This window comes from Cygnus atratus, chromosome 1, assembly GCF_013377495.2.
Source record: "Cygnus atratus isolate AKBS03 ecotype Queensland, Australia chromosome 1, CAtr_DNAZoo_HiC_assembly, whole genome shotgun sequence".
NCBI classification, from domain to species: Eukaryota; Metazoa; Chordata; class Aves; order Anseriformes; family Anatidae; genus Cygnus; species Cygnus atratus.
In genome coordinates this window covers 186,228,422-186,239,920 of record NC_066362.1, presented here as the reverse complement: position 1 = coordinate 186,239,920, position 11,499 = coordinate 186,228,422, and the positions used below count along the sequence as shown (strand labels likewise).

General features: G+C 46.7%; 1 protein-coding gene across 2 annotated transcripts; it reads right to left on the bottom strand.

Annotated features, from left to right (window-relative positions):
• Window positions 1-1,911: 1,911 nt before the first annotated feature.
• HMGB1 (high mobility group box 1) lies at window positions 1,912-10,395 on the bottom strand. 2 transcript variants are annotated; one of them, XM_035542609.2, is made up of 5 exons: window positions 10,190-10,395; window positions 7,386-7,548; window positions 6,978-7,123; window positions 5,845-6,019; window positions 1,912-3,882 (listed from the first exon to the last, which is right to left on the bottom strand). In XM_035542609.2, exons 2-5 carry the CDS (start codon window positions 7,533-7,535, stop codon window positions 3,706-3,708), a joined length of 648 nt encoding a protein of 215 aa, XP_035398502.1. In that variant the 5' UTR covers window positions 7,536-7,548; window positions 10,190-10,395; the 3' UTR covers window positions 1,912-3,705. The 2 variants fall into 2 exon arrangements, with proteins under 2 accessions (XP_035398502.1, XP_050564338.1); XM_050708381.1 differs by lacking the exon at window positions 10,190-10,395 and adding an exon at window positions 7,941-8,594.
• Between the last annotated feature and the right edge of the window lie 1,104 nt (window positions 10,396-11,499).

Genomic DNA, 11,499 nt, shown 5'->3' with positions numbered 1-11,499 from the left:
GTTGTTTGAGCACACTTGGAACCTCACCGTTATCAATAACCGACGGGTACGGTTGTGTCCTAGAAGCCTCTAGCTGGTCAGCTACTACAGGCAGACCCTGGAAATGGTGCTAATTAATTACCCCTTGTATTAAAAACTGCCTTTGTATTTTGCCATGTCTGTTACGGATTCAGTATTGAATAACGTATTGTGACCCAACACAGCTCGTTAGCTTCATTCCGTTCATCCTCTGCTAGGCATAGCTGGGAAGCCAAAACCGGACCGTTTATTCTAACGAGCTCTTTTAACCCTTAGGCTAGTGAAAATTAATAAAGTTTTTTCAAGCTCTGCTCATCACCCATATAAACAACCGGACGCTGCTGCTGCAGTCTGACCAGCTCCTCTTCTGGTGGAGTTACTCAACCCCTTCTTCTCACTTTCCAGCAACCCTACAACAGCTATTACTCGGCCTTCCCTCCATCACGACAGGCTTGTTATGCTACTGAAAGCAGCTTTACAGGGGCCCAGCGTCAGCAGTGCCAGCATTATCCCAACCAAGCTGCATAACTCTTTTCAGCCACTCGATACCTGTTATTTCAGACTTCTAGTGGCCTGTCTACCTGGAAACATTTTGTTAAATAAGCTCAAGATTTTGCTAGATAGCAAAAACTGCGATCACTGACAGTACTGCAGAAGGGATGAACACTTTCTCTACATCTGGTTAAACCAGTTTAAAATTATAACTAGTACCTATAAAGCCAGTGGCTGCAACTGCATCTCCTTCCAGGACTCTAGGCTAACTTAGATAAACAGCTGTGAAATCAGTATGAATTTAAATGACATTCAAGATATAATTACTTATTACTCTTCACGTCACCAAACCAATCCCGTTTTTTGGTTAGATTTCTTTTTCCTCTACAACAAGCATTTCTTTGAGGGTTAAAGCTCTTCAAAAATGCTTTTTGTTTTGACATTTGTCAGCATTAACCGACCTCAGCTCAGGTAACCTCGTAGTAGTCACGTTTGTCCTACTCCTGCTGAGAACCAGGCTGCGCCTACTGTCAGGATGACCTAGCTGCCAGACAGAGCTCCCGGGGGACCAGACGCAGTGAGCAGGGGGGTCCTCTCCAGCAACAGCTCTCAGAAACTTGTATTTTCAGAGAATCCATCTACCTAGCTACGGTATTTTTCCCCAAAAAGCAATGGTTTCATCACTTCAGGTGTTCTAGGAGAAACAACCGCTAACTCATCTGATAAACAAGTGCAAGCTCCACTGATTTACGGGCACCTACCAACTGCTCACAAGAAAACCGTGGCCACTCAGGAAAGCTCTGGAGGTTGTCAAGCACCTCTCACCCATCATCAGCCTCTGCAGAATATTGCTGGGGGTTCCTTTCCTCAGAAAGTAGCATTTGTAACGCTAGCTGCCCTCGTCAGCCTTGAGCGTGCTGTTTGTTATCAACCTGTTAACCCCTGAGCTAAAGGCGAGCACGCCTTGCTGGCGGGTAAGCACATCAAGATCAGCTGACCTCTACGTTGTAACCTCTACGTTACATCTGTCAACACCGCGCGCTGCGAACAAAGGCACAAGATTACAGGGATCTCATTAAGCACGCTTGCTCCAAGAACCAGAATTCCATCTACTTTTCTCTGATGACCCAAAGAAACAAACAACAACAACAACAAAAAAAACTCATCACCAAAAATTTGTCATCGGTTAGGATCATTTGAACAGGTACCATCCAATTAAAAACAAAACTCATCTGTCCTAAGTTGCCTGTATCACCATCTTCTGAAGGGCATCTTCCTTCTGTTTGAAACAGAAAGCAGGGATGCAAACATATCTGAAAGCACCAACGACAAAAAAAAAAAAAAAAAAGAAAAAAAGAAAGAAAACCCTTTAGGATATTAAGTGAGCCATTTAACTAAGTATTTAAAACCTCTGCAATTATTAGTTTATTAGTATCATCCAGGATTCAGATGTTCAATATTTCTCCTGAAGTTATACATAAATGCAAATTGAAATAAGAATCTGAAAGTCAAAATTGTATAACAAAACAATACTCCATCACAAAAGCGTGTAAAATTACAAGAATGCTTTTTTTTTTTTCCTTTTAAACACTGGCACTTAAGAGAACCATAATTTTGTAACCACAAAATTGCCAAATTGTCCCCCAAACTGGTAAGCAGGTATATGTGAAAATAGTTACAGTTGCCAGCACTTGAAGTTTTACTAAATATGCAAAAAAACCCTTAGCTTTGGTTTTGGAAGAGAACTGTATTTGACCAAATTAGACATTGTTGGTATACCATAAACATTTCACTTTTTAATGCAAAATTTAATAAAATGTACTTTTCCATACAGCTATATTTAACTTAAAAATGGGCAAACATCAAGAGTGCGGTATAAAACCTAACAGGAAAAATACATCTTATCTCATTTTCAATTTGAGACAATATACAACTTTGTTTAAAGGGCTAAAACTAGAATTTCAAGAATACAAATATGAATTTACATAGATTTAACAAATAATAATGGTACCATTTATAGAAATCTTAGAAAGAAAAATCATTTCTCGTGGGCCATTTGCTACCAGGAGAGTTTCATGGTATAAAGCCCGTGGCCGTCGCCAGACCTGTCACCAAAAAATATGGTAATTTCATGCTTTTAACTTTACACATTTTAGGTATGTTCATCTCTCGCTAGTGTTCAGAGATTTACAAACACAACTTCCATTACATGGTAACGGAGTCACGCCTGTAAATTCCTCTACACCGGATGGACATACCCTCTTCCTATGGGTCCTTCTAGGACAGAATTTAACACCCCCTCCCTCCCCTCCCCCGAAGTATTTCATTTCTGTAAAATTGAACTCTATACTTCTCAACTCTCCAAGACTGGTAAACTCATGCAACTCAATAGAATATTACATTTCACAAAATTCTGAACAAGTATCAGTTTGATGAGATTGAATTTGTTTTTTGTTTGTTTTGTTTCCAGTTACGGAAGAATATTCTTTCATCATATGCCTATATATTTCTTTTCTTACCCTATCATGATTATGCAGGGTATGTAGATCAAAGCTTTGTTTATCAGCTGGTTATATGAAAGATGAAAACTGTAATATTCACGTGATCCCAAACGGGCATTCAATAAAGCAAAAGGAGTTCCCCTCAAAAAAAAAAAAAAAAAAGAGAGAAAAGAAAAAGTATGATTTTCAAGGGCACCTATTGAAAGGACAACAATACTAATAAAAAAAAAATGTATTTACTTAGAAGCATTCAGAATGTCAACAAAACAGCTGCAACTTTTTTTTTTTTCCTTTTTGCAATTACAGAGTGGTATTCAGTTAACAGAACAACAATTATTTTTTTTTTTTATGATGCATCAGAGACAACTGAAGATGAGAATTGAACTACATCCCCATATATAACTAATTTGTGCTGTGCACCAACAAGAACCTGCTTTAAAACTCCCATGCCAATTTACAACCCCCACACTGTACCAGGCAAGGTTAGTGGCCATTGAAATACCACTAAGGACAGGGCTATCTAAAGACACATTCGGTAGTGTGTTAACTATACAAAAAAAGAGACACTGTACAGTTTAAAAACAAATCTTACACAGCCTTACATTTCAATTTTTTTTTTTCTTTAAAAGGAGTGAGTTGTGTACAGGGGGGTTAAATGCTTTATAGACAAGAAAGAAATTGCTCTAAAAGAGACTTATTCATCATCATCATCATCTTCATCCTCCTCTTCTTCCTCTTCTTCGTCATCTTCGTCCTCCTCATCTTCATCCTCATCTTCCTCCTCCTCCTTCTTCTTCTTGCTCTTCTCGGCCTTGGCAACTACTTTTTTGCCTGCATCAACCTTCCCTTTGGCCCGGTATGCAGCGATATCCTTGGAGGAGAAAAGCAGGAAGAATCTCTCTTAAAGTTTAACCAGTCAAGAGCTCCGAGCACCTTCCAAATGACACTTGAGTCGCAGCTCCACTTACAACAAAGTGAACCGAGGCCCAACACCAGGAGAACAAGGGAACGGGAACCCTCTAACTCACAAATGATACTCAGGTGCTGGAACATGCTGCTTAAGGCTGGTGAGGAATCTCCACTGTCTGGCTTTTAGGAATGGGTTGAAAGAGAGGCACAGCTGAACCCGCTTCCCCAGAAGGAAATGAAGCGAAGGGAGACCTCTTAAGGTCCCTTTCCAGCCCTACCTTGTAGGATGGCTGAAGAAACGCACAGAAAAATACTTATCTGAGACACAAAATCGTAATTAGCCATCCAAAACACATCAGGATGACACTGCACAGTATTTGTAATGTTATGCCTCAGCAAAGAGCAATTATACAGAATTCTGCCTAGCTGAAGTTTCCAAAATAAAAGGTATAACAACTTTGATTAAAGGGTAGACAGTGCCACCTTCTGCATGCAATAAATTTATTCTAGTGGTTTATAACGCACAAAATTCAGTTCCTGTTATAGGAAGCCAAAACTGCACTTGGGAGACTAAACCAGAAAAACAGTGAGACTTCCCAGCTTTATGCCAAAATCATAAAAACAATTACGTTCCAGAATCGATCTACAGGACTCTTACACTTATCAGCTACGGAGAAACGTGAACGCCTTTACACAGATGGTCCAAATCTTCTAATATTCCCCACCCTGTAAACATTATGCCCCTCACCTCAGTTTCCTCGCACTCTCTTAAAGCTTAGCGTTAGATTTTCAGAAGATAGTATCTACTACGTCAAATGCCAATCAGTTAAATACTGAGATTACTGCACCTCAAAACTCGTCTTGAAGTGTACGAAATGAAGATGAAGGTATCTCAGACTAAAGATTAGTGATTTAACTATATAAAAAGTTTCTGATGTGTTGCCGCAGCTGTATGTATGAGCAGTCACCATACTGGAGAGCTTTTAGTTGCATCAGAAGGACAACACAGGAAACCTAGACCTCTAATTCCTCTCCAGCACATAATTAGGTCCAAAAGGGGCCACTTTGCTCACTGTAATGCTACAGCTTTAAGGTGGTTTTGTTTGTCAGCAGGAGAAACGGCCAGAGAAAGGTCACGGCACATAAATGTATTGATATCCGTGGCATATATTAGCTATAGGCGGATTCTGACCACTATAAAGCAGAATCAGAGTACAAGCTGACACGCATCCCCTCCCCCTGTGGTTTCCTCATCCTGGGATGGGAATCTGCCTCTGGAAATAAAAACACCCCCAGCACTACTGTGTGCGCAACGTGCGACTACAGTTGCCGTTATTATGACGGGGTTAAGCTTTAATAATTCAAGGAACTCTATGATATATTGCTTCGTATGTATTATTAACTATGTTAATTACTAGAAAGGAGCTAGACACAAAGTAGGTACAGGAAAAAAATGTGTCTTAAAACTAGCTTCTTGTAAGCGTCCTGATATTAACCCAAGAATAAACTAAAACCAGCATCTATGTTCTTTTACTTATTCTAATATTTGGGGACATTCATCAGTGCCTAACACCTCCAGAACAAGAGACCCACTTAATTCTTTAGTGATGTTACTTAATACTACCAAATTAAGGCAGATACTGCTGTGACCTATTGTTTTAGTAACAATACAGACATGACGGCATCACTGACGGTCCTGAATTACAGATGAATGAAGAACACTCAACACAGAGGACTGCAATTCAGCGCTACAAGAATGAACCAGATGCCCCTTTGAGTGACATGGTCCTGCAAATATGACATTTGTCATCTGTATATGGTAATTTGCAACACAATTTTCAAGGATTAAGAGTACACGAGAATGGGAAAGGGTCTAAGTTGAGGTTTGCTCTCCCCACACCACCTCCATGAATGTCAGCGTTACCTTCTCATACTTCTCCTTCAGTTTAGCAGCCTTTTTTTCATAAGGCTGTTTATCATCTGCGGCGGTGTTGTTCCACATCTCTCCCAGTTTCTTTGCGACGTCCCCAATGGACAGACCAGGATGTTCTCCTTTGATTTTTGGACGAAACTCAGAGCAAAACAAGAAAAAAGCCGAACTACAGACAAAAGAAAACAAACCAAAAAAGTATTTTAATTTTAGACTTTAACCTACTGTAACAGAAAGTTTTGTGACCTTTGTTACTGTTTCTTAAGAGCGTTTTGGAACATCACCTAAAAGCGAAGCAAAGATTAATTACAATGGAAGATAATAGAATAAAACAAACTACCACGAAAACTTAACACATCCTCGTCTCCGAGTAATGCCGCACATCTGGTCCCGTTTTTGGCAGGACCCCCAGAGGGGCTAATTTTATACACCATATGCAGAGGAAACTCTTAAGAGAATGACTGAATGGCAACAGGAGAGCAAATATTATGTCAGAACTGTTGAAGGCAGGGAAACAGCAGTAACTTCTTGTGAAAATTAGGATTTCCAAATGACAGCATCAGCCCAGATACAGACAGCCTTTTGTACAGGAACTTCCCTGTTTCAGCATTAGCTTCATTTAAATCACATACACAACATGTATTTTGTGTGAATCCAAAGTTAGTAGTCTCTATGCAATGGCCGAAATCTCCCAGGCTGTTTTTGCGCAAGATCATCCCTCCGGCCTGCTTTGCGCACAAGCCTCTAACTTCAAACGGGCTGCCAACTAAAATTCCTGCTCAAGCCAACAGGTGGTAAGAACAGGGCCTGAAACATTTTATCACCATTCTGTTTGAGAACAACCCTCTTCACTAAATTTGGATACATCAGGTACAACTGCGCGTCATAGATTTTTGCACCTGCTTTTAAAAGCTGACATTATTCCACCTTCACTAAAGCGGGACAACCTAAAGACAAAAACCTAGTAGTCATAATTAAAATTTCAACCTATCTTGATTTTCCTGACCAGTGGTATAATCTTGTACTTCTTCTGAAGCTCCCAAACCTGGACAAAACGATCACTTTATAGATGATACAGTTTAGAGCGATGGTCCTGAACCATATAACCTGACTAAAAATCTACTTACGGAGGCCTCTTCGGTGCATTTGGATCCTTGAACTTCTTTTTTGTTTCCCCCTTAGGTGGTACATAGTTTTTCATTTCTTTTTCATAACGAAGCTTGTCAGCCTTTGCCATATCTTCAAACTTCCCTTTCTCCTTAGAAGACATAGTCTGTAAGGCAATTAAAACAATATTCTAAGATTGAAAAGCACACCCAGATACATTCTAAAATCAGTTGAGGGAGCTAAAGGTAAGGCGAGAACGATGGATAGTTATCATTCACCTTACAACTGTACTTCCTACATACCTAAAAGCTGAACTTTTAAATAAATTATTGACGATCTTGAACATTTCACAGAAGGCAGTTAAGGTTTTGTGTTTTTTGTTCGTTTTGTTTGTTTGCTTGTTTTTTTTTTTAAGCAGTTATTCCTACCTTCCATCGTTCTGAGCATTTTTTTGAGAACTCTGAAAAGTTCACTGAAGCATCTGGATGTTTCTTCTTGTGCTCCTCCCGGCAGGTTTGCACAAAGAAGGCGTATGAAGACATTTTACCTCTCGGCTTCTTAGGATCGCCTTTGCCCATTTTTGATGATTTTCTGTAGCAAAGCAAGAAAGACACTTTTACAACTTTTACTTTCTACAGGCCAAGGCAGGAAGGAAGTAAGCCACGAAGAACAACTATGCTAAACGAGACCTGTCAGAGCAGTATTCCAAAATCATACTCTGAAGAAAGTTTATCTTCTGGAGTATTTACCAGAGATCTCTACCATTACTGTCTGAGGTAACCTGGCACATACAACTAACCTGAAATCTCAAAGGGCCTTCAAAACTTGTATTTCTGGTCTCCTACAAACAAAAATGTTGCTTCCAAGCAATCTGTAGGCAAGCGCTGGCATCAACACAAGGGAGATGGTACTCTTATTCCTAGTGTATCAATCATAGGCTTTAAAGACATACCTTATATTGAAAGAAATGGGGGGAAAAGTACCTGAATATCCTGTCTCAGCTGGCCTTCTCAGTTACTAAATTCTTTCTTCAAATAGCCCGTCTTTCTATCACCGTGCCCTGTAGACCTTTGGGGCTTATTTGCAAAAAATATTCATTATTTTATATGCCATATATTATCATTCTCCTTTAAGTACGCTATGAAAAAAAAACTACTCTTCATACGTATACCTAGAAATACAGGAATGAGCCACTGCGCTCAAACATGTTATAACCAAGCCGGGGACGTGAGAAGTATGACATTTACATATGCCTAGTAAGGCTGTGCTCAGCGAGAGAACTAGCTGCTTCTCTCAGGGCCGGAGAAGGAATTAAAAAACACCCTCCTGGAGCTTTCACACCCCAGCCAGACATTCGGAGCATTTCTTCACAGCTCCCTGGAAAAAGCCACTCGCGCCCTGACGAACTCTGCCCTTCAGCGGGAATTAAAAAGAAAAAAGAAAAAAAAAACACAGAAAAAAACACCCTGCCGCCTGCCCGTATTGCCACAGCGGCAGCGTTTCCTATCGGTTTGGCGGATAGACAGAAACAGATTTCTGCTCCGTGACTAAACACGTCCGGTTTGAAGTTTCTGTCAAGTAAACAAGAAGGGGGCTGAAGCACCAGGAGCAGCTCCTGCCTCGCCATGGAGATCGTTCCCAGAGCGGGCCCTGGGGGAAAGAGAAGGGGGGGTGGGGAGAAATGTGTCTGAAGAGCCCCGGGGAGGAGCGTGGGGTGCCCGGGGGTGCTTCGGGGAGGCCCTGTGAGGAGACGAGGCCCTGTGAGGCCGTTTAAAAGCCGCCTTCCCGCCATTTTGGGACGCGGCCCCGGCGTGGGGGGGTGGTGAGGGCGTCGCGGGTCCCCTCAGAGCTCTGCTGGGGGCGGCGAGCTTGTGAGGGGAGGGGGGGGGGGGGGGGGCGAGAAACGGGGCTAAAAATGGCCAGAAATAGTAAAACGCCGCTATTACGGGAGCGCCCTCAAAGTTTATTCGCCGAATTTCTCAGCGAGGGGGGAGGGGGGGGGGCGACCGCCGTTGCCCCCCCACACACACACCCCTCAGCCCCCCGCGCCCGGCCGTGAGGAGACAAAGCGCCCCCCCCGCCATGAGGCCGGGCCGCCCGGGCATGGCGCAGGCTCCTGGCGGAGGAGGAGGAGGAGGACGAGGAGGAGGTGACCCGCCGCCCGGGCTGCTTCCATTTTGTGCGCTGAGCAAGAGCGGGGCACCCCCAGCGCCCCCTCGCCTTCACCGCAGCCAGCGGCGCGGCGGGGAGGCCGCGGGACCCCCCCCCGGAGAAAGGGCGGAGGAGGAGGAGGCGGCGGCGGCGGGCGAGGCGCGGAATGGCCGCTGCGCTGGCGTCTACAGAACATGGCTCCTTCCTCCCTTCCCTTCCCTTTGTGTGAGGGCGCCCGCTACCCTGGCGCACGGGCTCAGCCATTGCAGCCGGGGGAGGGAGGGAGGGAAGGAGGGAGGCAGGGCGGGAGGCTGAGGGGGGAGGTGGGGAGCGGGTGGGCGCGGAGGGGGGAGCAGGGGAAGGGGGAGAAGGGGCCGGCGCGCTTCCAGCGCCGTGCCCGAGCCCCGGCGGAGCGGGCAGAGCCCCGGCGGGGACCCCCCTGCTACCGGGCGGGCGGCAGCTCCGGCGACTTTTAAAGCCCCCCCTTTTCCTCACGACCGACCTCCTCCTCCTCCTCCTCCTCTCCTCCTCACGGCCGCAGCCCCCGCGGCGGCTGGAAGGGAAGAGAGGAAAAAAAAAAAAAAAAAAGTTCCCCCGAACTGCGCCCCCGCCCGCCCGAGCTCCTCTCTGCTCAGCCGCCGCTCGCCTTGTTTTCTCGCTCGCGGCTCCCGTCAGCCATGTTACAGCCAGGCGGCTCCGGGGCGAGCGGCTCCGCGGCCCGGCCGCCGGCTCGGCTTCCCCGCCGCCTCCCCCCTTGCCCTCCCGCCCGCCTGCCGCAGCGACGGCCCCGCCGCTGCTCCGGGAGCCTCTCCCGGCCAGGGCACGGCGCCTCGCCGCCCCGCCTCGCCCCCGCGGCGGCGGCCGGGCACTGCCAGCCCCTCGCCCGCCGTCCTCCTCGCCGAGGGCCGGGCTCCCCGGGGGGGGGGTGGGGGTGGGCGCGCAGCCCGCCGCCTCGCCTTTGTGTGCGGTGCCCCGCAGCCGGGCAGCAGCGGCGGTGTGGCGGCGGCGGCGGGCAGAGCCGGCTGCCCGGCCCGCTGCGAGCGCGCCCGGCCGGCCCGGCGGCCCCCCGTCGCGTACTCACCCGTGTGAGAGTCGGCACGCAGCCCTCGCTCGGCCCCCAGCCCCAGAGACGCCCGCCCGGCCGCTCGCCCCGGCCCCAGCGCTGCCTGGGTCCCTGTGTAGCCCAATGCACCGCAATGGCTGTGAGAGCGGGATCGATACGCAGCCTCCTCACACTCTCGGCGCTGGTAACATTACTCTCAACACAGCCCCGCGCCCATTGGCTGCCGCCAAGCCAGCCGCCTCGCCCATTGGCCGCGGCCCTTCCATTGTCCTGACCAGAGAGCCGAGCCGATTGGGCGCGGCGCGGGACACGTCACTGAGGAGCGAAAGGGCGCGCAAATATAAAAGTGAGCGGAGGGAGCCGGCCGCCGGCGGGGCGCGGGAGCCTGACGGGCGCTGAGGCGCCGCCGGCCCGCAGCGAGCCCCCGGGGCTGCGCCCGCCCGCCCCGCCCCGCCCGGGGGGGCTGCGGGGAGGTGGGGGGCTCGCGGCTCGGCCGTGCCGGGCACCGCTTTGGGCAGCCGCCAGCAAGGCTGCCGGGTGGTGACAGGCGGCGTTTAGTCCCGCACGGTGGTTGCAGCCGCGGAGGGCTGGCAAAAGGAAAGCGATTCCTGCTCAAGTCTTGTTCGCTGCTACAGATAACCCTGCTCTTCCCATGTCACAACAAATCCCAAACCGCTAACCCTTCTGGAAGGGTGGCACCAGCACGCTTACCAAAGTAAGAGAACAAAACACACGCTGAAAACTCTTCTTACCTCACAACTCCCACTTCAGCTGGTAATACAAGCTGCAGGCAACATCAAGAGATGATCCACAATGTCCTTAGAGTTTTGTAGGTCACCTAAACGTGAAAATATTTCAAACCCTACTGTTCCAGGCTACAAACCCTTCCAGAACTTGATAGAAGGCTTTAAGAGAACACAGTAATGAAGCACACTATCAAAATGAACTAGCTTTAAGAGAACAAAATAATGAAGCACACTGTCAAATTTAACTATTTACATGTTTGTGACCAACATCCAAATTTAGCTATTAACCTATATCATCATCTAACAAAATAAACTAATTGATAAAGTCACTACTTTAACCCCAGCAGGACCATGGCTAATGGCATTCAACAGAATGAGCCACAGTGGAGAAGGGAATCCTAGCAAGACCTATTTCAAATCCCAACCAAAACCAACCCCTCAAATCCAAGAAGGATAATACATAATACAACATCCCTTTTTCATTTAGCCCCGCACTGCTTGCTTAATTCTTAGCGAGAGAGAAACTTAAGAGAACGGTAGTCTGTTAATGTTAGGCCTATACAAATGGAAAGCTGTACAAAT